General features: G+C 40.6%; 1 protein-coding gene across 1 annotated transcript; it reads left to right on the forward strand.

Moving 5' to 3' along the window:
- The first annotated feature begins 5,069 nt into the window (after positions 1-5,069).
- On the forward strand, positions 5,070-27,180 carry SHISAL2B (shisa like 2B). Its single transcript, XM_030844190.2, has 3 exons — positions 5,070-5,291; positions 9,493-9,650; positions 27,024-27,180. Exons 1-3 carry the CDS (start codon positions 5,101-5,103, stop codon positions 27,146-27,148), a joined length of 474 nt encoding a protein of 157 aa, XP_030700050.1. The 5' UTR covers positions 5,070-5,100; the 3' UTR covers positions 27,149-27,180.
- Positions 27,181-27,238: the final 58 nt, after the last annotated feature.

Here is a 27,238-nt window from a genome sequence, read left to right on the forward strand (position 1 = left end):
ACCACCTTGGTTGAGAAGCAGTGAGATATAAGAAAATAAAAGATGTAATGTATGGCTACCTTTTGGTGCTGGGCCACTCCCATTCCCACTCCCTGACAGAGCTCCCCCTGCCTGGAGGCAGAGAGCTGGGGACCGGTTCACATGGGACCACACAGTAGGCAAGTCAAGCAAGGGATATGCATTTCTGAACGGGTCTTGTTGAAAGTCACAGTCTTAACATTACCCTTGAGCCTCAGGCATTAAAATACTCCTTTGTTTGCTTGAATTTCAGAGGCCTCAAGGGCTCCATGTTTGGTAGAGACTAGCAGCTGTGGGCATGCCTTCCTCTGTGTGTTTCTGTATGTTTGAGGGGCTTGGAAAAGGCTAAGGCTCTGCTGTGACTGCAGAGGCATCAATGGGTTAGAGAACCATCCTGACAAATCCTGCTGCCCATTTCTCTGCTCCTGTTCCTGGGCTATTGAACATGCATTGTTGGAGAAAATCACATGAACCAACAGGGTAGTTCTACCAGCAAGCTATGATCTCTAACCATTAACTGGGCCCTCAACGACGCACCCAATCCTTTTGTCCCATTCTGCCTGTCCTCCAGGATGTTTCCCAGTGTTTACTCTCAATCTTTTTTGTCCCCTTCTCTCAAGCACTCAAATTCCACCTTGTTGTTTCACGCTCCAATAAGATTTCTGTACATTTTATTGAGACAAGATCATTGTTCAGAAAAACAATGACCTCAAAATTCTTCCTCTCAAAATTTAGTTTCCTCTCGCACAACAAGAAGAAAAGTCCACTTGTGCTGCCTATTGCTCCCCTTTCCAAGGGAACCTGTTCCATTATTTAAAGAGATTCAGTTTTTCCTTTTCAACTGCCCTCCTCTTCCCTCAACTTTGCCTGAAGACATGCTGTTTGAGTTAGAACCCTTTGGTTGCAGGTAGTAGAATCCAACTTGAGTGCACTTTAGCCAGAAAATAGGACTTTAAATAATAATAATAAAAAAACCCAATGGTAGGAATGCCGTGGGTCTCAGGAAAGGACTTGAACGAGTATTGCAAAGCCATCAGCACTCCTTCCACCCGTCTTTGCTGCTCCTCTTTGCTTCGTTTTTCTCTTTCCTGTACACTAGCTTCTTGTGGCTTCCTGTTGTCGACTGAAGAAAATGCACAAGCTAAAAGTTGAGAGTTATGTTTTATTCAGCGGATTTTCTGAGGATGTCAAGCCTAGGAGACAGGACTCTCAGATGGCTCTGAGGCACTACTCTGAAGAGGGAAGGGAAGAGCCAGGATATAAAGGAGTTTTGTAACAAAAACCAGGTAATCGGAACATCAAAAGATTACTGTTAATTAAAGAAAACCAGACATCTCAAGTTAATGAATTTAGTGCTTTTCTATGTATGGGAAGATGCAAAGTTCTGGGCTCATTGAAATCATTCCTTTGATATGCACCTCAGCTAACTAGGGCTGGTATCCTGTTTTTTTCCATCTTGAGTCTCCTCCGGGTGCACCCTTGGGCGTGACTGCAGTGGCCGATGGCTTGATGGCCGGGCATCTTTTGTTTACTGATGTGGCAGGAGGCATTCTTAGTCCACAGTGTCCACATGGCAGAATCCCAGTTGCAGGAGTGAGAACCCAACTGGCTAGCTTGGATCAGGCCTAATCCCCTGGCCAAGTTCAGCTAAGATGGCTTAACGGGGATCAGATTTACCCTCCTGCCTGAAAAAGATAAACACACAAAATATAGAAGCAATGGGCTTTGAACATGGATATCAGGTAGTGCAGGACAATGAACCTTGAGAGAGGGCAAACAGACGAGGTGAGCCTTATGGTTGCCCCAGCTTGCTGCCTGGAGAGAGTTTCCAGAATGCAGCATGGGGAGGGGGAACCCAGGTGGAGCCCAGTGGTCTCTCTGAGTTGAGAAGACAGAGCTGGAATCCAGGGAAGGCATGGTGGATAGAGATAGCAGGACAGAGTACTAGAGAGAGAAGAGAGCTGGAGAGAGAGAGAGGGAGAGAAAGAGAGATGTGAGGGAGAGAGAAAGAGGGGGAGAGAGAGAGTTAGTTCAAGATCTGGCTCACGGGACGATCTCCTTGAGGCTTCAGCTAAGTCGTGATCAGCACATGGCTGTGAAGAAACTACTGGAAGCCAGGGAAAGAGCCACCTAAAAGGATCAGAGGGTGCACTTCTAGGAGCCTTCACAAGGCCTGGAATAGTTTATTTCCACTGGTCAGAATGGTAAGCCTTGTAATTCACAAGGTACTCAGTAGAGTATTCAGAATGAGATAGGAGGGAAGGGGGCAGGGCACAACCTTTAAAAGAATGACATAGCCGTTGAGGTTACAATAGAAACTGGTTAGACCCTACTAGGCCCAAGATGGCAGAAGATTTGGCTTCCAGTAGACCTTGAGCCTCATTATACACTCATTGTAATACATTAGGATCTAAATGACATACCCACAGGGGCCATGATGGTTCCAAGGCCGACCGTAAAAGGCCAAAAAGTGGGCTGGGCGGTAGCCCAGTTCCTGGAAATCCCTGCCCCTTTCCCAAAATAGTTGGAATAATCCTCCCACTCATTAGCCGATGAAATTACCCAGCCCATAAAAACTAACCACCCCATATTTCAGGGCCACTCTCACCTTTTGAGAGGGACCGAATTCTGTCTAAATAAACAGATATCTCTCCAAATAAACTGCTTTCACTTTGCTATGGCTCGCTCTTGAATTGTTTCCCGTGCGAAGCCAAGGACCTTCACTTGGCGGTCTGTCCTATGGACTCACCCAAGACCTGCGACATGACCATCCTCTTGTGCCCCATCTTCCTATAACAAGAAGAGAATCATCAATTTAGCCTTCAAGTCTGCTCTGGTCCTGCCTAACAAAGTTTAAAATCAAACCTGAAGGGACTTCCCTGGTGGCACAGTGGTTAAGAATCCGCCTGCCAATGCAGGAGACACAGGTTCGAGCCCTGGTCCGGGAAGATCCCACATGCCACAGAACAACTAAGCCTGTGTACCACAACTACTGAGACTGTGCTCTAGAGCCCGCGAGCCACAACTACTGAGCCCGCGTGCCACAACTACTGAAGCCCGTGTGCCTAGAGACTGTGCTCTGCAACCAGAGAAGCCACCGCAATGAGAAGCCCGCGCACCGCAACGAAGAGTAGCCCCCGCTTGCCACAACTAGAGAAAGCCCGTGCACAGCAACAAAGACCCAACGCAGCCAAATAAATAAATTAATTAAATAAATTAAAAAAAATCAAACCTGAAAGAATCCAACAGTTTCTGTTAGGGAACCATTGACTGAAACAGCCTGCCTTGGCCAGGCATAATAACCACTTGCATGAGTTGTCCCGAACAGGAGGTCCCCATAAGGAACAGGGTGCTGCCACCAAAAACTAACCGGGAGAATTTGGGAGGGGCCAAGAGGAGGGAGGAGACGCCAGACTATAACATGTCCTGCCAACCTCCCAGAAACCCTCACGCTGGGATCCATCTTGGCTAGGAGATGTGTGCACTATCAGGAAGGGCCTTGAATTGGACCAAATATGGGGACAAGAAAGATGATTGACCAGAGACACCCAGAAAGCTGACCCCACCACCATAAACCCTGAGACTGTAAGCCACGTGGCAGAGCAGTTCTCCAGAGTTCCCTTATCCCGCTGCTCTCTGCCCGGGTGCCCCTTCCCAATAAAGTCTTTTGCTTTGCCAGTACGTTTGTCTCCTCGGACAATTCATTTCCAAGTGTTAGACAAGAGGATTGGTGAGGTTGGGTGAGCAAACGCAGACCCTTTAAAGCAATACTGCGTGCTACCCATTCCATGGGCCCCAACTCTCCAGGTTTAGGGGAATCTTCCTACAGCTAAAACATGCATGGGAAACCCAGAGGATGGTACACCATGCGATCGGGAAAGGTTTCTAAAACGCACCAGAGCCCTCTCTCAGGCCCTGGAAGGGTTCCCCCTTCCAGTAACATCTCTAAGTAACTTAACTGCATCCCAGAACAAAGCGCAAGAATATTTATGCAAATATAAAAACATATAGCACCCAGTAGGGTAAAATTCATGATTCTGGCATCCAATCAACCATCAGCTGAAGGAAAGAAGCAGAAAAGGAAGCGGAAGGAATAAAGTTCTATCTCAGAAATTTTATGGATGTTATAGTCACCTCCTCTCCTATCTTACGGCTATTAATATTTTCTTCTTTACACATCATAGTATTGTTTGAATTATTACAAAAGCATCCATTACTATTGTTATTTTTAAAAACTTGGTCAACAAAATGAATCACTAAAGTGAGAATACCAAACAAAAAGAGAACAAGAGAAATTTCTGCAGTGCTTTGAAGGGATGAAGTTCTCTCTCTCCCTACTTCCTTTGCCTCCTCTTTCTGCCTACCTTTGCAGGAAGTCCTCAGTTTCCTTACCTCGATCTCTAACCTGTCCTTCCTTTCTCAGGTTAACTGAATACAGAATGCATGGCTAGTTTTTGGAGAAAATTTTGTTCTTGTCTTTGATATTTAAATTGGCAGATTTTAACATCTTACACATACTTCTCAAAGAAGAAGGGGTACTTCTCAACAGCCCCTCACTGGTAGTTCAGTGCCTTTTGTTCTGCCCTCTACCCTGCTTCCCCGGCCCTGCTCGTTTGCCTGAAACCCATCTGCCCTGTCCCTAGGCAAAGGGAATTTCAACTTTGGCTGCATCCGTTCAGATGGCAAACACGTCCCACACCACACCTCCCGTCCTCCTTCAGGTGGAATCTCTTTCTGGCATGGAGTGGGGACGCCTCCGTCAATTGAGGAAAAGTGGAGAGACGTCAGGAGAACGTGGAGAAAGCAGACAAAGGGAGAGGGAGAAAGAGGTACAGGGCCGGAGATCGGTAGATAATAGGACCACTCAGTAGCGGGAGGGAGAAGCGCGTGTAAAGCGACCAGACACCATGGGAACGAGGGGAGGAGAGCGAGCAGAAGAGGCGCGCCCCAGGCTGACCGCCCAGGCAGTCAGCCCTGCATCGCAAGAGGCGAGCACGGCCGGAGAGGTCCGCGGGCGGGGCGGGACGTTTGTTGCCAGGGCAGATCGGGGGCTTAGCGTGCCCCTGCCCGCAGCCGCCCGAGATGAGCGAGGCCAGCCGGGTGTGCTCCGGCTACTACAGCCTCAACCGCAGCTTCGTGGAGCCCTTCCAGTGTCCCCAGCGCGGCGAGGGGGCCACCCTCATCTACTGCTGTGGCTTCGCTGACCTCAAGTACTGCTGCAGTGAGCCGGGCAGCTACTTCCCCTACAAGCACAGTTACATGTGGAGCCTCAGGTGGGTAGGCAGGGGGCTGGCGGCCATGGGGCTGGGGAGGCGACGAGTCGTGCCACGACGGGAGGAGGGAGGTCACCCGCGTCCTTGCGACCTGCTCGGATCCCCCCGGGGGGACAGGAGCCTCCGAGGGCTGATGAGGGCCCTGCAGAGAACCCACTCGGTGCCACCCCCATCCGGCGAGGGTCGGGCAGTGGCGCCAGAAGTGTGAATACGCCGGAGTCCCCGGGCGAGGCGCGCGCGGGAGGAGAGCGGGCTCTGCGCCCAGAGCGCAAGCAGGGCCGCCCGGCGGGAGCGGACTACTCTTCACTCTCTCTCGCCGGCACCAGTCCGAGGCCTGCGGCTCTGCGGGCAGAGAAAGACAAGCACATAACTTAAGGAGGAGGTTTTAATTCTCTTTTTTATTTGTTTGGGCATTTGGTGCATTTGAATGGAAAAGGAGCTCCTTTGAGACTCAATGTGTTAACCAAAGATCAGAGTATTTTAAGCCTCTTTGCCGGTGAGAAGGAATTGGCTGTATCATTTAAAGTATCAAGAAAGGGTGTGTGTGTGTGTGTGTGTGTGTGTGTGTGTGTGTGTGTGTGTGTGTGTGTGTGTGTGTGTGTGTGTGTGTGTGTGTGTGTTTCGACGTGCACAGGCAACAGGGCTTTGTAATTTGCCCTCTCAGTTGATCTCACACAGACCCCCAAACAGAAGTGGAGACCCACAGAGAGGAAGAGTTTCAGTTGCTGTGATTACACACTCCGTTGAACCTTTGCAGGACACCCCCTTTCTCAACACTTGAGCTCTTTGGCCATTGCTGGAAAGTGAAGAGACTTTCAAAGGTGGTGTCTTTCTTGCCTCTTTTTCCTATGATGGTAATTTAACATATTCCAATTTGTATTTACACAGATATTTTCATTACGAAATGCTTTTCCCCCCTCCACTCCAAAGGACTGCAGACTTAGAACCTGATTCTTTCATTTTGACTGGAGAATGAATGGGGTGCCAGGGTTACAGGAAAGAACTGCCACCCCACCTCAAACTGTTACTGACAAATTAGCTTATGTCTGGGAGAGAGAGAGAGGCTAACTCTGCTAAGTAAGAAGAAGAGTATTAGTTCTCCCAATCTCCTACCATGGTCCAGACTTTAGCACACATGTCAAGTCCACAGCAAATGACTTTAAATGTTATTTCTTAGAGCAGTAAAGTCATTTGTTTTTGCACACTGCAAGCTTCAAAAAAATCTCAGAAGGAGTGCCTACTTACCAACAAGTGCAACTAACAAATTTGTATCATGCCAGAACAGGAAATGATGACAATTTATCCCTATTACTTGGGGAAGCAATTTGTATTGCACTGGCATATTATCCGGCCTTTTGGAAAATAACATAGTAGCCTAGCTCTGAGTCTTTGGAGGTGTTAATAATGGTGGCAGCACCTCCATAAGAGACTGGCAACTCTTAAGTCAAACTCAATTGGAAAAGTGCCTGGGATTCTCAGGTCCCTGAATAGTTCCAAAGTGACAAGCAGCAGAGGATAGAAAACCTTCCTAAGGTTTATGAGGGCACAAAGGAATGAACAGCTTGCTGGGGTCTTCATTTAGCATTGACAATGCAGCTCAGTTCCTGGGAAATATAAAAGTCATTTCAACTGATGGCATCAGTTGGCAATGTTAAACCTGGGTTTCTATATGTATATGTATAGCTGATGCACTTTGTTATAAAGCAGAAACTAACACACCATTGTAAATCAATCATACTCCAATAAAGATGTTAAAAAAAAAAAAAACCCCACCTGGGGTTCTTCCTTAGTTATTGAGCTCTGAGAACACAACGGGAAGGTAAAAATTTAGAACTTCATTTCCCTCATATTCTATGCTCTCTCCCCTAATTTAAAATAGTCCAACTGTGAAAAATATCCCAGAAGTCATTAGCATTTGTTCTGAGATTCTGCAGCCACTGCAGAAAGGCACAGGTATGGTACCTCCAGGTGAATGAAGTTGCTAAGTAGGAGAATTCATTAATGTGACAGCAGCTACAGACCCTCTCTCAGGGACTGCAAAGCAAACTGCCCTATGGTGCTGTGAGGAAAGCATAATTCTCCCTTTTCTGTGTCTGGCCCACTCCCATCTCTTCTCCTCTTATAAATCCCTAACCTCTAAGGGTTTCCTTTGGAAACCTTCAGGACCTAGGAAAATAACGTGTGTTGCACAGGGCTACGCTTGAGTTCAATAAGTTATGTGTTGAAATGAAGTTATGTGTTTAGGAGATTCCCAGAGCTCCATCTTTATCTAGAGTTTTGCATGCATAAAGCAACATTTCTATAAAGTGGAACTATGACAGTGAAACAGTTTGTCAGGATTATGAAGAACATCCTTTTATAACAGGAAGAAGTGACATGCTTTGTTTTTGTTTTTCCTTCCAATCATGTGGCCTGGTTTTTAAACTGTGTACATGTAAAGTCTGTAATACATACATTGAATTTAATTAAGTTGACAATTTTACTTTTAATTGACTAAATTATTTTTTTCACTTTGAAGATGTTTTTAATAACCGGGTTCTCATTTCAGGGATCTTTCCAGATGTCTGGCCTCCTAGCTGCTTTATGAAGCAGATAATGTTAATTAAGTGGATTATGTTCCCATGTGTCTGTGCAGTCCTAACCCTCCCTACACATAAGATCTACAAAAGTCAGCTTTGGTGCAAAGAAGCATGAAAGAGGAGTTGCCAGAGCCAGGGAGTCTACCCCTTGGAAGAGAGGGCATCAAGTGAGGGCAAACTCCAATTTAAATATGCAACTATATACTGACTCTAGCCAGAAAATTACCCAGTCTTCACTTCTGTGCAGGGCTAGGGGAACTGGGCTGATAGTAATTAACAAGCACAAGAATCTATTGAAGTCTGCCCCCATGTCTGGCTCAGGAGGCAATCTCTAAATTGCAAGGGGGCTTTATCTCCTTAAATTAAGGATAAGTAGGATGAGCTTAGCCCCTCACTTTTAATTTTGTTCTTCCTCCCAAAGCAGTGACACACCTAGCACCCCTGGTCAAATTCTCCCTTCCCTCACTTTCGGCATGTCACATTTGTTCGCGCCCTAACCTCTGGGAAATAGCAGAAGCTGAAAGTCAAGACAGGAAAATAATGAAGGAAAAGATCACTACTTTTCAGTGATCATTTCAATGATTGTTACTTTTCAATGATGATTACTTTTAAATGACTACTAATGGATCAAGCACCAGTCAATTATCGTTTATTTCCATTTATGAAACATTAATTACAAGCTAAATACTCTATTAAACACTTTTAATAAGTGTGCACATGACTATGGGAAAGTCAACAGAAGTATCTGCTCTTGAGCAGCTTAAAATCTAATTATAGGTGTTTACATACCCACACATACATATTGCTCATGAAGGTAAAGTACATATGTTTGCATATTAGTCTTGCAAGATAATTTTCTTTTTTCCAAACTTCTTTTCCCATTTAAAAATAAGTTCACAGGTTTCTGAAAATTGTATTATTTCTCAAGTGATTAGACTTATAGATAACTGTATCAGAAGGAATTGTTACAAATTTAGTGCAAATAATATCATATTTACACTGCATTTTTAGAGAAAAGTACAAGGGTTTCTTCCTAAATGCTAGAAGCTATTGGTGTTATGCTCTTTTAGAAAGGAAAAATTCAGATTGAACATGAACTTTACATAACTTTCATAAACATTGCTTTCCTTTAATTAAACTTTCTTCTCCTCTCTTGTAATGGTTGTGGTTTTGTATATTAATACATGACAACTCCCATACATGTCTCCAAAATAAAAGTTCTACACTTCCAGTAAACATTTGTTTCACTGTTTTTGCAGAGGTAGATATCTTTCTATTCATCTTTTATTGGTGAACCTAATCTTTCCTCCTAAAATATATTAATAATAGAGGTTTATCTGATAGAAATGTTTTTGAAACATCCCTAGAGAATCATGTGACCTTTTGCTGTAATATGAATTCACATGGTATTCTATACCAATATTAACATATAAATGTATAGAGAAATATCATAAGAATTTGATGGTAGAAAAAGGTGAGCCATAGATTTCAATCATATACTGTTTATAATAAAACATAATCTGGTATGAATGACTGAAGCAAGTATTAACAATATTTAAACCTTTGTTTTATGTGCAAACAAGTTTGTGTGACAGTCACAGTGTTTTTTCTGTTTTCCTCAGCATTGGCGCTCTGATTGGACTGGGAATTGCTGCCCTTGTTTTACTTGCCTTTGTCATCAGCGTCTGTGTTCTTTGCTACTTATTTCTGTATACAAAGCCTCAGAGATTAGACACTGGCCTTAAACTTCAACACCTAGAGGCTATTTCCACTCAAGAAGGTAATCAGTAACTGTTATTTGTAACCAATTACCTGTAGTCTGTTCAAAATAATAACCTGTGCCTGGGTGACAGATCATTCTGTTAGCAATGAATGCTTTTTAAAAATTCAGTTTATTGGGCTTCCCTGGTGGCGCAGTGGTTGAGAGTCCGCCTGCCGATGCAGGGGACACGGGTTCGTGCCCCAGTCCGGGAAGATCCCACATGCCGCGGAGCGGCTGGGCCCGTGAGCCATGGCCGCTGAGCCTGTGCGTCCGGAGCCTGTGCTCTGCAACGGGAGAGGCCACAACAGTGAGAGGCCCGCGTACCGCAAAAAAAAAAAAAAAAAAAAAAAAAATTCAGTTTATTATATGTCTTTATAAAACTTCACGTTAAATTAGGTCTTAATGATGAAATACCTTGGAGGGATTGTGCCCAAGGAAAAATAGTGGTAGGATGTAAATATTCTCATGAAAAAATAATACACTGATCCAGTAAATCCACTTTAATTTATTTATGTGTCTCTCAGTTTTAAAGGTTGTATCCTCTTGGAATTTTTAAATTTTGTTTTTGATGGAGCCAAAGAAGTCAAATAGATAGAGGAACAAAATATCCGATAATTAATTGTCAGTGTTGCATTGCTCTAGATTGGTTAGTCAGTAGTCAGTTAGGCATTACCTGTGTGCCTATGGTATGCAGAATTCAGAGGAGGTGTATTAAGTAATTCAGAGTCATATAAAAGAAACTAAAGAATAAATAGAAGTCAGTCTTTGTTCTTGAATAGATCACAAACTAGTTACGCTATACAGGTATGTGTATGTGTGTGTTTGTGTGTGTAGTGCAAGTATAAAGTAGAAATGTTTATGTAAGGTTTTCAGAACTGAGTCTCTTTGTTATCTTAATTATAATGTGCTACACATACTACTCATTATCATTATGAAACAGAAAGAATTGTTAAATTTTTTTGTGAATATAAATTTCTATTAGTGTATTTTAAAAGTAGTGATCATGAATTTTATTTAGATATACGTATTTTGAATATATTTTTAATAAAAATTTAGAATCTCTATATTACAGATATATATGTTTAGAATAAGACACAGGTGCTCACTAACTTCTATTTAAAAAGAAAGTGAAAAACTTTCTTCCAAAAAATTTAGAAAATTTCCTTCCCATATGCTCCATTTTAGCTGAATCCAGAAACATGTTTATGGAGTACATGCTCTGCGATCTTCTCAAATACACCAGCACCGCATGATTACTTTAGCTCTAGTTTTATTCTCTGTAGAGACCTCAGAGGGTGCCCTGTATCACAAAGCAAGAAGCCAAGATCCCTTTGGAGTTCTTTTTATGAAGTACTGTTTGGAGATTACATGGCCGAATTGACCAGTTGTTAGTTGAATTTAGTCCGATGGCTTAGACTCCGTTTCTCCACAGGCAAAATGAAGCAGTGGATTATCAAATAATCAAAAAGTAAAATAATTTTTGTCTCAATTGCTTAGATAATTTAAAGTATCAGTTCTTAAATTTTATTGTGTGTAAGAATCACTTAGGGAGTTTGTTAAAACCACCAACTCCAGACTCTGCATTTTAAAACAAATAGCTCCTCTTCCTGCCCTGCCCTTGCTCCCCTGCTGTCTACTCTCCACAGAGGAGCCAGAGTGAGCCTGGTAAAACCTAAGTCAGGTCAGGTCACTACTCTGGTCAAAACCCTAATTGCTTCCCATCTTTCAATAGATATGGAGTCCTAAATGTGAACTATGGGGGCTTTTGTGGTCTGCCCTTTACACCTTTATTTCTAGCATCTTATGCCCAGCCACCTTGGCCTCTTTGCTGTTCCTTGAAATTCCTGCCTCAGGGCCTTTGCGCATGCTGTGCCCATTGTCTGGAATGTTTTTCCCCCACTTTTACTTTCTTTAAATCTTTACTAAAAGTCACCTTCCCAGGGAGTTCTTCCCTGGTCACTCAATCTGCATCTTTAACTTCAACATTTCATGCCTTCTTCCTGCTTTACTTTTCTCCTAAGCACTTACCACTAATCAACTATATATTTTACTTACCTGTTGTCCAATTTTTCTCTACTCCAACTAGAAAGTAAGTTCCAGGAAAGTAGAAATTTTTGTCTTGTTTGCTCACTACTGTTTCTCTAGTGCTTAGAACACAACAAATGTTTGTTGAATGAATTGAATGAAGTAGCACTGCACCTCTGTCGTAGGTGATCAAAGGAACATGTTTATTGTCACCATTATAGTCATCAAACATTCACTGAGTGCCTCTTCTATACAATGCAGTGTGCTAAATAAAAATTGATTATTTTTCCTGATCTATCTCAGGGACTGCTCCAGAATTTTATTTCAAGCTGGATCTGAGAGCCCAGCAACAGAATTAGTTGGCTTGTTGACTCAAGTCTTTGTAGTCTTATGGCTCTTTAGCTAAGGAGATCCATGAGTGCACATCCTATGTAGTTAGTTGAGGCTACTTTCTTACAATGAAATATCCCCACTCTGGCCCTCTGAAAAACACTATGTTTATCAAGTCAGCAAATTAATTCAATACACCTTTCCTGAGTGCTTACTCTTGGTAAGGCAGAATTTTATATGATCATTGCCTTCTGCTGCTTTCAAATTAGATGATTTTGGGCCCTTTGGTTGACATTAACCAAATAAGACATAGTGGAGAGCAGAAAACGAAATAGGTAATCCAAATGTCACCTGGAATAGGAAGAGAAAATGGTTCATATTTGAAAGCGACCCTTCAAAGTGATAATTAAAAACCATTGCTGTGCCTATCGTTAAATATGCATGCTTCATTCCAGTGATTCTCCCACCGAGGGATAAATGTCAGTGTTCTAGCTAGTGAGAAAACAAGGCTTTATTCCACTTAAGGAATGCCTTAAAGGTTAGGAACATTATGTTTGTGTAATAATTAAGCAAGTAAAATTACATTGGAGGAAAATTGGTTTCACCAGTTACCACTCCTTTCTTTGAAAACTATCTGTTCTTAAGAGTCGGCCTCCCATTATTTTAATTTTTAGAATTGAGACTTTTTTCATTATAGGCAATTTGAATGGCCTAAAGGGAAACGTGCTTTTGTGCACATACTAAAACTGACTTAAGGCACTGGACTTTTTTGTTTCTGTAAATGACAGTAGCATTAAAGAAGAAACAACAGGCCCAAAACGGAGCCCTTTGTGCTAAGCCCCACATCAGCAAACCAAAACCTTACCTCACTGCAGTTTCAGCCTCTCCCAGGAGTGAAATTTTAAACCTATCCGTCTGGAATTTCCTGATCAACACTAGTAAGGTAATCTTCAGGATAGACCCCTGCCCCTCCCCTAAAGGAGGGTGACCTGCCTGAAAAAAAATCCTTTCTTTTGTTTATGACTTCCTTGTCCTATCCCCTTCTACCTATAAGACTCTTCATTTCCTACATCTTCTCAGAGCCCCTTTCTACTTGTTAGATGGGATGCTGTCCAGTTCACAAGTCGTTGGATAAAGCCTACTAGGTCTTCAAATTCACTCAGCTGAATTTTGTTTTTTTAACAATAGTCTAACCTTAGACTATTTTGCCAAGATTTTTCTTTCATGTACCTTTGTTCTATTGGGGTTCATTATTTTTAATGTATACAATTTAAGACTTTATACATTTTGAATTGATCCTGAAAATAGCAGGTCTCTCTCTGGTAGTGCCTGTAGAGTTTAATTGGGCTACCTCCAGGGCTCACTTTGTACAGAGGTTCTATTGCTAAGCAATTGATCGGTCTTTACATTGTGTTCCATAATCATTTTCTTTCTTTTTAACTTTTGTGTTTTGAGTTACGCCTGTATCAAATGCCAATGTTTAAAAGAATACCGTGGTTTGTAAGTTGTACTGTATTGGACAAACAGTTCTGAGCAGAAGATGGCTGTGTGAAGGGCATCTTTCTGAGTAGACACCCCTGGGGCGAGGGCTCATTTCATAAGACGTGGAAGAATTAATGGTTAATGGGGGAGCAATTAAAGGATGAATGTCTTAGATCCCGGCTTCCCAAACTTTTCCACTGGAGAATCCTTAAAGGTAGATAAGAAAGGAATGTGTACCTCCAGAATTCCAAGGGTTAGAATGGAAAGCCCTGGCTTGTGAGCTTTAAATTATGTGAAGTTGCCCATTATATTTTTTAAATTGTGGGAATTTTTAATTTGATTGCTAATATAATGACTTGTTTTACTCTAATAATAACATTATATCCTTTCCATTTCTGAGTAAAACTGATGCTCCAAGAAGATAAAATATATTCATCCTGCGGTTATGAGTATCCATTGACACCCTAGGGTTGTGGAGAGGGGTGGAGAATCGAGAGGGTTCTTAGAAGCAGAGTTTTTGATGAAAATGAGAAGGGCAGAGAGTAGAGCTGCTTGACACAAATAAAATAATACTGTTGTATGGGAATAATAGACAACTCCAATTATCTATTATTTGGTAGTCTCTTTTGCAAAGGCAGGCAATATAAATGGAAAAGGGTAAGCAAATCAGCAGTAAGGCACAGGTTGTCTAGGAGAAAAGCATAAATTATATATAGAATACTGAGAAAGCAAGCAAATTTGACGATTGTGTATACAATTGTTTGTTCTGCCTGTGAGCAAAATGGGACTTGGACCGTTCAGAATAGTCTACTATATTTCTTCTTAGAAGACACCCTTATACCCCTGGAAAGAAAACCTTTCCCTTAATTCACTTTCATTTTAGGAAAATTAGAAAATATAGAAAAACAAATAAACAAATAACTTCATCCATGATCCCACCACACAGAAATAACAGATATTAACACCACGGTGAATATCCTTCATGGATTTTTTTTTCTATATATCTATAGATACATGTATATATAACAAAATTGGGGAAAAAACGAATCCTATAACAGCTTTTCTTTTTTCACTGAACAACAATGACATCATCGTTTGCCAATAAATAAACACCACTTTTAATGATTACATTTTATTACCTTGATGGAGTGCTATGAATTTTTATTCTTTTATTTTGACATAGTTCACACTTCCAGAAAAGTTGCAAGAAAAGTATAGAAAAGGTTGTATACCTTTTCCCAGATTTACTAATTGTTAATATTTTACCTCACTTTTTTCAAAATTGACTTTCTTTTCATGTATATTTTCTGAACCATTTGAAAATAATTTGCAGATATCATGCTTTTTAACCACAAATATTTCAGTATGTGTTTCTTAGGAACAAGGATTTTTTTTCCCTACATAGTATTACAGGACATTTATCAAAGTCAGGAAATGTAACAGTGATAGAGTAATATTATCTAATCTGCAGTTCATATTAAAATTTTCCAATATCCTTAAATAGCTATTTTTTTCTTATCTACGATCTAGTCCAGAGTTACATCTTGTAATTAGTTATCATATTTCTTTAGTCTTTTGTTTTTGTTTTTTGAAACTTATTTTTATTTTAAATCATCCTTTTACCTTTCTTTTTTTCAATTGAAGTATAGTTGATTTACAATGTTGTGTTAGTTTCTGGCTATACAGCAAAGTGAGTCAGATATATATATATATATATATATATATATGAATATACGAAGTTACTATTTTTCCTTTTGCCATTACTAAGTAATTTGTTGGGAGGTATGAAAAAATCCTGTTCCTCCTCCAACTTTCACGCACCCATTGATGGCTCTTGACTGAATCTTTTCATTCAAAATTTCAAGATAATTTTAGAATTATTATTATGATAGCTATGAAATGGTGATTTTCTAACCTCATCATTCCTTCTGTGTTTATTAGTTGTTATTCTACTACAAGGAAGAGCTTTCCCTTTCCCCCTATTTACCTATTAATTAATTTATTAATATCAGTATGGACTCAGATTCTGTATTCTAAAATAGTCTATTACTATCATCATTTATTGATTCTTAAATTATCTCAGATTTGGCCTGTGGGAGCCCCTTTAAACTGGGTCCTATATCCTTTTGAAATATGTCCATCACTTTTTGAGCATTTTTTTTTGCTCTCTGTCACAAAATGTTCTTGAGCAGCCTGTGCTTTTCCTGTTCCAGCCCTGAAATCTGCCATTTTTCCAAGAAGTCTCCAAGAAGTTGCCCTTTTAGTTGGAATGGTGTTTAGAAACCAGTCTGGGTATATCATATTTTATTAAATTATTGACTTTGAACTAGCTTCCATTTTTTTCTATTATACACAAGCATTGAACATTGAAGTATTTTCCTAGCATAAATCCCTAGGAATGGAATTGCTGACCAAAGATTTGGTACATATAAAAGTCTTTGGATACAAATTGCTAACTGTCCTCCAGAAAAGTACTATTTCATGAGTATTTTTATTTCAAAAGATATATATCTTACTAATTTCACTGAGGGAAACAATACAGTGTTTTATTTTAAATTTATCTAATTACGAGCAAGGGTGGACATTTTCATATTTATTTGTCATTTTCTTTGTGGTATATTGTTGCTCATATCTTATACACATTTTTCTATGGGGGTGTTCATTTTTCATTGCTTTATAGGAACTTTCCATACAGTAACTAAATTCTTTTTCACATATATTGCAAGTATTTTTCATAGTTGTTCCCTTTTTAATTTTATGTGACAATTTTTCAACTGTAGAAGTTTCTCCTTTTGTGATTTCTTCCTTTAATTTCATACTTAGAAAGTTCTTACTTCACTTTAAGATATAAAGATATTCACCTATATTTTCTTCTAATACAATACATACATTCACTTGTTTTTTAACATTTAAATCATTAATAATCCTGGAATTAAAATTTTTGTGTAAAGTGTGAGGTAGGGATATGCCTTTATTTTTATTTTACAAATGAGCCAATTGTCTAAATATTTATTGGGAAATCTATCCTTGTTTTCTTGCCAATTTAAAATGTCACCTTTGTCATCAACTAAATTCTTATATATACTGGGATCTGTTTTTAGACTTTCTGTTCTGTTAAATTTATCAGTCTGTTTATTCTTAAGCCAATAATATACTTTAAAAATTACTGTAGCTATATAATTTAATATCTAATTAGGGAAGATTTTCTCTTCCTTCCCATTATGCTTCTTTTTCAGTTTCTTAGCTACTCTTGTTTCAGTATTCCAAATAAACTTCTGAATCACATTGTCAAATTTTTAAAAATCAAGTGGCATTTTGATGGGTTTTGTATTAAATTTATAGATAACTTTGGGAGCTATTTTTCTTAGTAGCCTTAATATTGATTCAACCAAATTCTACTCAAAACATTTATTAATTACGCTGCCACATTATTTTTAAATGCCATTCTTTGTTTCAGAGAGGCTTTAAAAACTCACTGAGATCTTAGTAGAAGATGGGGTAATTTGAACTCAATGGCAGAAAAGGTCACTTGTGTCTCCTAAAGGGGCCTTTCTACTGAAAATAATGAGTCTGGAATTTCCTACAACTTTTTTTGTTTCTAGAATGTAGAAAACCAAATTGCTCAGCAGAGCTCCTGCTACTTTTAGCATTTGTGAGTCCTCCTCAGGGAGCAGGGTTAAGCAATGCTGGTGGATGCTGGAACCAAAAAGCAAAATAGAAGCCAGTCTCTCAATTGTGCAAATCCATTTAAAGGATTTAAAATATCAGCCAAATTCCTTTGTGAGCTATGTTAGTCATCTATAGTTGAATTTAACAATGCAGAAAAGAAAAAAAAATGTCCAATTGTGGAAAAAATAGGGTAGGGAAAACATTTCTGGAGAGAACTGCCTTCATTCCTTGATGGATGGGCAAAGCAAAAGGGCAAGTCTAAGATTCTAACTTTCACAATGGATTTTTAACTGTATTTACACGAGATACCTGCGTATCCTCAAGGGGAAGGCAGGGCATTGACGAAGGGAGAAGTCAATAGGTCAGGTCAGTAGGCAAGTTTTGCTCACTTCACCGTTTACCTCAGATCCAGTTCTTTGCATTGTATTAAATTTAAAGGGAAAATGTCCCCTAGTAAATAAAGAACACTTTTAGGGTGCAAATTTAAGATTGCTTGTTTCCACTAGAAAGAAATGCAGGGTGAGTGGGATGTGTAGATTTCTACTAAAGTGAGCCAGCTGATTAGTCATTGAAGCTGCTGTTGGGCAGCAGATAGGTAATGCAGAAGCTAGGACACAGGCAGATAATGGCAGAAAAGCTTAATTACCGCTCTGCCACATAGCCAGGAGATGAGACCTGCAGAGGGCCCAGCATTCTTTTGATATTTTGAAATGGCAGGTAAGAGCAGAGTTCATAGAAGATTTATAGGATAAATGGATCCCTGAGGAATGCTTCTGAAAATGAATGTAAAATTTAACTATTATAGAAAAAATATATTGGCCTAGTTTGTGATGAGGCTAGGCGGATTTTGTTTGATGAATTTGATTTAAATGGCGAATTTTATTTGCTTGATGAATTGCATTTAAATTTTGGCAAAGGCCAAAACAAAGCTTTAATTTAAATGCCAGGCTGAGAGGTATAGGATTAAAGGAAGGTTGAGATTTACATATGATGACCAGACTGAAGAAAAGAATAAAAATGGGACACTAGCAGCAGAAGGAGCAACTAATGTCAACCCAGGAAAGCACAGTGATGTTGGATCTTCCCAGTCTGCACTCAGGTAAAGAAAAGGAGAAATTAGACAGATACACCAGAAATACATCTACGCATGGAACAACTCCTACAGAGCATCTACTGAACGCTGGCAGAAGACCTCAGACCTCCCAAAAGGCAAGAAACCCCCCACGTACCTGGGTAGGGCAAAAGAAAAAACTAAACAGAGACAAAAGGATAGGGACGGGTCCTGCACCAGCGGGAGAGAGCTGTGAAGGAGGAAAAGTGTCCACACACTAGGAAGCCCCTTCGCGGGTGGAGGCTTCGGGAGGCGGAGTGGGGGAGCTTGGGAGCCGCGGAGGAGAGCACAGCAACAGGGGTGCGGAGGGCAAAGCGGAAAGATTCCAGCGCAGAGGATCGGGCCGACCGGAACTCGCCAGCCGAGAGGCTTGTCTGCTCGCCCGCCGGGGCGGGCGGGACTGGGAGCTGAGGCTCCGGCTTTTGTCGGAGCGCTGGGAGAGGACTGAGGTTGGCGGCGTGAACACAGCCTGCAGGGCGTTAGTGCACCGCGGCTGGCCGGGAGAGAGTCCGGGGAGAAGTCTGGAACTGCCGAAGAGGCAAGAGACTTTTACGTCCCTCTTTGTTTCCTGGTGCACGAGGAGAGGGGATTAAGAACGCTGCTTGAGAGAGCTCAGGGACGGGCGCGAGCCGCGGCTAAAAGTGCGGAGCCCAGAGACGGACATGAGACGCTAGGGCCGCTGCTGCCGCCACCGGGAGGCCTGTGTGCGAACACAGGTCACTAGCCACACGCCCTTCCGGGGAGCCTGTGCAGCCCGCCACTGCCAGGGTCCCGGGATCCAGGGACAACTCCCCCGGGAGAACGCACAGGCGCGCCTCAGGCTGCAACTTCTCCCCGGCCTCTGCCGCCGCAGGCCCGCCCCACACTCCGTGCCCCTCCCTACCCCCGGGCCTGAGTGACCCAGAGCCTCCGAATCAGCGGCTCCTTTAACCCCGTCCTGTCTGAGCAAAGAACAGACGCCCTCCGGCGACCTACACGCACAGGCGGGGCTAAATCCAAAGCTGAGCCCCTGGGAGCTGTGAGAACAAAGAAGAGAAAGGGAAATCTCTCCCAGCAGCATCAGAAGCAGCGGCTTAAAGCTCCACAATCAACTTGATGTACCCTGCATCTGTGGAATACCTGAATAGACAACCAATCATCCCAAATTAAGGAGCCCTGTGGATGAAAGGCTCTTGGTGCTGCAGCCAGGAGTCAGTGCTGTGCCTCTGAGGTGGGAGAGCCAACTTCAGGACACTGATCCACAAGAGACCTCCCAGCTGCACATAATATCAAACAGCAAAAATTTCCGAGAGATCTCCATCTCAACGCCAGCACCCAGCTTCACTCAACGACCAGCAAGCTACAGTGCTGGACATCCTATGCCAAACAACTAGCAAGACAGGAACACAACCCCACCCATTAGCAGAGAGGCGGCCCAAAATCATAATAAGTCTACAGACACCCCAAAACACACCACCAGACGTGGACCTGCCCACCAGAAAGACAAGATCTAGCCTCATCCACCAGAACACAGGCACTAGTACCCTCCACCAGGAAGCCTACACAACCCACTGAACCAACCTTAGCCACTGGGGACAGACACAAAAAACAACAGGAACTACGAACCTTCAGCCTGCAAAAAAGGAGACCCCAAACACAGTAAGATAAGCAAAATGAAAAGACAGAAAAACACACCGCAGATGAAGGAGCAAGATAAAAACCCATCAGACCTAACAAATGAAGAGGAAATAGGCAGTCTACCTGAAAAAGAATTCAAAATAATGATAGTAAGGTTGATCCGAAATCTTGGAGATAGAATGGACAAAATGCAAGAATCAGTTAACAAGGACCTAGAAGAACTAAAGATGAAACAAGCAACGATGAACAACACAATAAATGAAATTAAAAGTACTCTAGATGGGATCAATAGCAGAATAACTGAGGCAGAAGAACGGATAAGTGACCTGGAAGATAAAACAGTGGAAATAACTACTGCAGAGCAGAATAAAGAAAAAGGAATGAAAAGAACTGAGGACAGTCTCAGAGACCTCTGGGACAACATTAAACGCACCAACATTCGAATTATAGGGGTTCCAGAAGAAGAAGAGAAAAAGAAAGGGACTGAGAAAATATTTGAAGAGATTATAGTTGAAAACTTCCCTAATATGGGAAAGGAAATAGTTAATCAAGTCCAGGAAGCACAGAGAGTCCCATACAGGATAAATCCAAGGAGAAATACGCCAAGACACATATTAACCAAACTGTCAAAAATTAAATACAAAGAAAACATATTAAAAGCAGCAAGGGAAAAACAACAAATAACACACAAGGGAATCCCCATAAGGTTAACAGCTGATCTTTCAGCAGAAACTCTGCAAGCCAGAAGGGAGTGGCAGGACATATTGAAAGTGTTGAAGGAGAAAAACCTGCAACCAAGATTACTCTACCCAGCAAGGATCTCATTCAGATTTGATGGAGAAATTAAAACCTTTAGAGACAAGCAAAAGCTGAGAGAGTTCAGCACCACCAAACCAGCTCTACAACAACTGCTAAAGGAACTTCTCTAGGCAAGAAACACAAAAGAAGGAAAAGACCTACAATAACAAACCCAAAACAATTAAGAAAATGGGAATGGGAACACACATATCGATAATTACCTTAAATGTAAATGGACTAAATGCTCCCACCAAAAGACACAGATTGGCTGAATGGATACAAAAACAAGACCCATATATTTGCTGTCTACAAGAGACCCGTATGCTAACACATATATATGGAATTTAAGAAAAAAAAAATGTCATGAAAAACCTAGGGGTGAAACAGGAATAAAGACACAGACTTACTAGAGAATGGACTTGAGGCTATGGGGAGGGGGAAGGGTAAACGGTGACAAAGCAATAAAGAGGCATGGACATGTATACACTACCAAACGTAAGGTAGATAGCTAGTGGGAAGCCGCCGCATAGCACAGGGAGATCAGCTCGGTGCTGTGTGACCGCCTGGAGGGGTGGGATAGGGAGGGTGGGAGGGAGGGTGACGCAAGCGGGAAGGGATATGGGAACATATGTATATATATAACTGATTCATTTTGTTGTGAAGCTGAAACTAACATACCATTGTAAAGCAATTATGCACCAATAAAGATGTTTAAAAAAAAAAAAAAAAAAGGAGAAATTAAATTTAAAAAAACCCTTTATATGTAACAAATCCCTTAAGAGCTCAATGGTATAACAGATTTCTTGTTTAAAATTTAATCCATGTTGTAACCTCGTGACAGAAGAGGCAGCTGGTTTTATCTCTACTCTGTTGGTTAAGAAATTCGTTTCTATTTATTAAAGGAAAACTAGGAAAAGGTGAGGTTGCTGAGACTTTTCCTCTTCTCTCTTTAAAAATCATTCCAAAGGGATGCAGTTAGCTGGACTCTGATATCACTACAGCACAGCCCACTTACAGCAGTTGTTTTTTCCATAATATGCCCAATTAATTCTATCTTACCAGAGGGATATACATTGAAAGCACGTTTGGACTTTTATAAGCTGCAGGAAGAGAGGGAACACCAGGGTGTTGACTTGCTAATCAAAGCTCCTGCTTCAAATAGTGTCAGTATGGTGTTTATATCAAATCTTTTCTTGTTCCTGTAGCAAATCAGTTTGGTTAGGGGAACTGCATTGCCTTAAGAAGCCAATCTAAGAAATGATCTTTGTACCTGCACTGGTTAGAAGGATCCAGTAGTCAAGGAAATAATGAATCAGGGCTGGGGAGTGGGGGGTTTTACAAGTCCTAGATGAAGGAAAATCTATTGATAGGATACTGGAATGTATTTTGCAAGCCTTTAAATCTCAGAGGGCAGTAGACAGGTTAAACTCGTTGTTTCCAGAAAAACGCGTAATGGAAACCAGAGCTGTCAGAATAGAGATGGCTTAAGAGAGAACCCCAGACTAAGGGGTTCTTAGAACCCCAAACTAAGTGAGGAAATAAATTCCTGAGTTTAACTCCCATAAGAAGAAAAAAAAAACCCTGTATGTGACAAGGTAGAAAAACCACCTTGAAAGTCTCACTAGAATATTAAGAATTTAAGTATGTAAAAACCTTAGGAAACATGAAGGACTTGAATTAATCAAATGTTATAGTCTTCAGACTTCCAGGATTTCAAATAAAAGGTTAAAATTTTAGATGTTTGGGCTTCCCTGGTGACGCAGTGGTTGAGAGTCCGCCTGCCGTTACAGGGGACACGGGTTCGTGCCCCGTTCCGGGAAGATCCCATATGCCGCGGAGCGGCTGGGTCCATGAGCCATGGCCGCTGAGCCTGCGCGTCCGCCCCGCAACGGGAGAGGCCACAACAGTGAGAGGCCCGCGTACCGGGAAAAAAAAAAAAATTTTAGATGTTTAAAAAAATGCTAGAGGGGCAAGATAGGGGAAGAGGATTAAGAGGCACAAACTATTATGTATAAAATAAATAGGCTACAAGGATATATTGTACAGCATAGGGAATATAGCTAATATTTATAACTTTAAATGGAGTATAATCTATAAAAATACTGAATCACTATGTTGTATGCCTAAAACTAATATGATATAAATCAACCATACTTCAATAAACAAAGAAAAGAAATGCTTATGTAAGATACAAATTCTGCCCAGATAATATGAAACTAATTTACATCTTAAATCCTTGGTCTTTTACCTTTACCTGCTGTGATACCGGAGAGTACAAACGATACTGAACCATAAAAATAAGCCTACAAACATTTTGTTTTTCAAATATTACAAATGTTATATAAGGAAAATAGTTTCAAGGGTCTCTCTCTCTCTCTCTCTCTATATATATATACCCCATTACTTAAGTATTTAGTAGTTAAATTTGAATCCATATATCTTTTAAAGTCTACTTTGCAAATAACAGTCAAGAATTTATCAGGTCATCAAATTTTCATGCTAGCTTTCCCTACTACATTTATCTTAACCAATTTTGCTTGCTGACTGGGCAAAGAGCTACTTGCCAGGCTAGAAAATGTTGTGCCTACAACAAATTAACTTTTTGTTGTTTTTGTTTAAAAATCAAATTATATAGTCAAAACATTATGATTGGATGTTTAGAAGTAGAACATTAATTTAACACCAAAAGAGTTCAGATGTAATGAAATAAAGCCATATATTGTACCGCTCTAGGCCCTATATTTTAAAATTATGATACTTTTAATATTAGCCCAGAGAATAATGCCACACGTTTCAGGCCTATGGGCAAGATCTGGGAGCTGTAGTGAGACATCATCGTTCAAAACTTATCAATAATATTGCTCCTTTGAGTGTTGATCTATGAAAACCACCCATAGTGAGGGATGTCCTCAGTGACTCTAGAAAGCAGTCTATACAATTAGTTATAAATGGGCAAAGCCAGGCAGTATGAACACACTTAAAGGTGAGGCTTAGACTTATCTAAAGAAAAAAAGTTAAAGTCATATAAGAAGAGAGACTAGATGGCAAAAAAGTAGAGGAAAGCTACTTCTAAGAGTGAAACCTCTTGGCTAGTGAGTCCCCCTTCCCCTTAGGTAGGTTTGGAGCACATTTTCCAAAATCTAAAGGACAAATAAGAGTTTTTCAAGCAAAGATTAGAGAATTAGGGATATCAGGCAGCTGGAAGTATGCAAAGGCATGGGGCAGAGAGAGAGCAAGAGAGCAGGCCAAGTCTGGGGAGCCTGTCAGTCAGTATTTCTGTGTGTCTGAAATGCCAAGTACCAGGAAGGGAATGGGGTGAGCTGAGCCGGGACAGGGAAGTAGGGCTCATCCTCAGCCTAACCAAGAAATTAAGATTTGATCCTAAAGAATTTTAAGCAAAGAGAAGCTGATAGTAAATGCTCTGAGGAAACATTATGAAAGTATTAACTATTATTGTATTGCTGATAGTTTTGCATCTTTTCTCACTTAACATTGTATTCTGAGCATTTTCAATGTAATTAAAAATTTCTCGGAAATCACTTTTTCAGATTAAATGGCTGCATCATACTTATGTATGATAATTTAGCAATTTCCCTATTATAAATTTAGGGTACTTACAGTTTTTTGGTATTGAAAAGAATCAGTGAATATCTTTATAAGTTTTAGAGCTCATCTCTTATGGTTTCCTTGGGAACTTCATGCAAAAATCACAAGGTAGGAACACTCCAGACTTAAAAATAAATGTACCAGTTTACACTCCCATCATGCCATCCCACTGGCCCTGCTTTCTAAGGCCAAGCAGGACATCCCCCACTATGGGTTGATTTCATAGACTAACACTCAAAGGGGTAATATTATTGATAAGTTTTGAAGGATGATGTCTCACTACAGCTTCCAGATCTTGCCCATAGGCCTGAAACATGCATGGCATTATTCTCTGGGCTAATATTAAAAGTATCTTGTTTAAAATGTGGAGCCTTGAGTGGTACGATATATGGCTTTATTTCTTTTCTTCTGAATTTTTGTGACGGTAAAATAAATTACTTAAATTACTCTTGGCCAAGAAAGATTTTATCTGTTCCTAATTGAGACATGAAAAATGGTAATTACTTTTTGAATTTACATTTCTTTCTGACTAGTACATTGGAGATTCAGTAGATCTTTTGCCCATCTCTTTACTGATTAAGAGGTGTTAATGTCTTACATATTGATATGTAAATTCTGGTTATATGTTAGACATGCATCATGTGTTCTAAACATTTCTTCCCAGTTGGCTTTCAATCTTGTCTTTTGCAATCTACAACTTTAAAGTTTTTACTATGCCACACTTTCAATCTTATCATTTCACTCAACAAATTTATTGAACATTAGCTATGTACAATGCAATTCTTCTGCATCATCAATGAAAAATATAGTAAAAGATCTCTGGCATGTGGTGCTTACATTTTAGTGAGAGAAGACAGATAATAAACATAATAAAAAGGTAAATTATATTAGAAAATAAATGCTATGGGAAAAACTGGAGAGCAAAGGGATTGGGGATGGGGTGGGGGGAATGTAGGTTGCAATTTTAAATACAGTGTTTAGGTCTCATTGAAAAGGTGACTTCTGAGCAAGGATTGGAAATTAGGGAGTTATCCTGCAGACAATCCGAGGGAAGAGCATGCCAGACAGAGTGAACAGCCAGTGCAAAGGCCCTGCGGCTGGAACATGCCTGAAATGTTTGATCAAAGAGGTTGGGAAGACAATCTGAGGGAAGAGCATGCCAGACAGAGTGAACAGCCAGTGCAAAGGCCCTGTGGCTGGAACATGCCTGAAATGTTTGATCAAAGAGGTTGGGAAGACAATCTGAGGGAAGAGCATGCCAGACAGAGTGAACAGCCAGTGCAAAGGCCCTGTGGCTGGAACATGCCTGAAATGTTTGATCAAAGAGGTTGGAGTGAATGAGAGGATGAAGTAGAAGAAGATGAAGTCAGGGAGATTAATGGTGTGTGTGTGTTTGTGTGTGTGTGTGGACATGTAGGCCATTATAAAGACTTGGGTGAAATGGAGGGTTCTTTGCAGAGGACACGCTTTGACTTATGTTTCAAAGGATCACTCTGAGTGTTGTGCTGAAAATAGAACAGTGGTAGCAGTGAAGGTGGTCTGATTTTGGATTTGTTTTAAAAAATGTAGTCAACAGGCTATCAGATAAATTGGTGGTGGGGTTGAGGGAAGAGGAACCAAGACTGACAGAGGTTTTTGTCCTGAGCAACTGAACACGTGGAAGTTGCCGGCAATTGAGAAGAGGAAGACTGTAAGTGGATTGGGCTCTTTTTTTTTTTTTTTCCTGGGAATAATCCAAATATCAGTTTTGGACTAAGTTGGAGATGTCTGCTAGATATCCAAGTGGAGATGGCAAGTTGAGTCTGGAGTTCAGGAGAGGTGTGGGTTAGAGACACATATCTGGGAGTCATCAGCAGAGATGGTATTAAAAACTGTGGGACTAATCAGTCTAAGATGCTTGGGAGAGGAAAAGGGACCAACAAGAAAGATGGAAAAGGAGCAATGGTGACACAGGAGCGAGTCAAGGAAGGGTGGCATCTGGGAAGCCAAGAAAGAAAATGCTGCTGATAGGTCAAATAAGATGTGGCTTGTGAGCTGAACTGTGGGTTTAGCAACAGGGGGTTATTAGTAACATCTGTGATTTCTTGCACTGCTTTTACATAATTATAAAATTATTTAAATATATTTAAATTTGTATAAATTGGTGAAATATATGACATTATTTTCACACTTAATTTTTCTAACGTCATTCATTGATTAATAATCCATTTCTTTGCTATGAGCTTGTTAGTCTAACTTCTGATGAACAAATATCCACATTCCTCTACCCTTGTGCATTTTGGACTCATTTATATAGAACGAGTGAATGGGATTGTGGGATGAACATGCTCTTTTTAAATGTTACATCTCAACTGATTATAATGGCAAAGCCTTAAGATTGTTGTAAATTATTATGGTCGATTTTAGTTTTGTTCCCTTTATGCATAAGGACAGTCACACTTTTATTAAGCAACCCAGAAACTGTTACCTTCTGACCAAATGTGTAGTTTCCTCCGTGGAAGTGTGGAGAAAGAAAGGTAAGCATGGAAACGAAATCCTTACTTCTGTTACGGAGTATTTCCCTTATTTGACTTTCAGGAGAAAATGCTCAAAAACAACTTTGAAATGATTCAATTCTCACTCATCCATAAGGTCTTTAGGACATCATATTTCCAACGTTCCTAAAAAGTTTATTTTTTTAAGGACAAATTTTAAAGTAAGATTTGATGTCATAATTTCAAATAGTTATTTCATTTTGTTTTGTGTATTTGCAGGCAGCTCAAATAGAAAAACCAAAGCCCCCAGTTCAAATTCAACAAATGAAACATTCTATGAAGCTGATGATATAATTCAAGAAAAAACAATGGATATGACACAAATCAACACTGCTTACTGTTAAATATCCTGTGTTGTAAAAGCTCACTGGAGAGATGGAGCAACAAAAATAAAGAGTTCACTTCAAATACAGTTTGTAATAATACTTTTCAAA

This window comes from Globicephala melas, chromosome 3 (genome assembly GCF_963455315.2).
Source record: "Globicephala melas chromosome 3, mGloMel1.2, whole genome shotgun sequence".
Lineage (NCBI taxonomy): Eukaryota > Metazoa > Chordata > Mammalia > Artiodactyla > Delphinidae > Globicephala > Globicephala melas.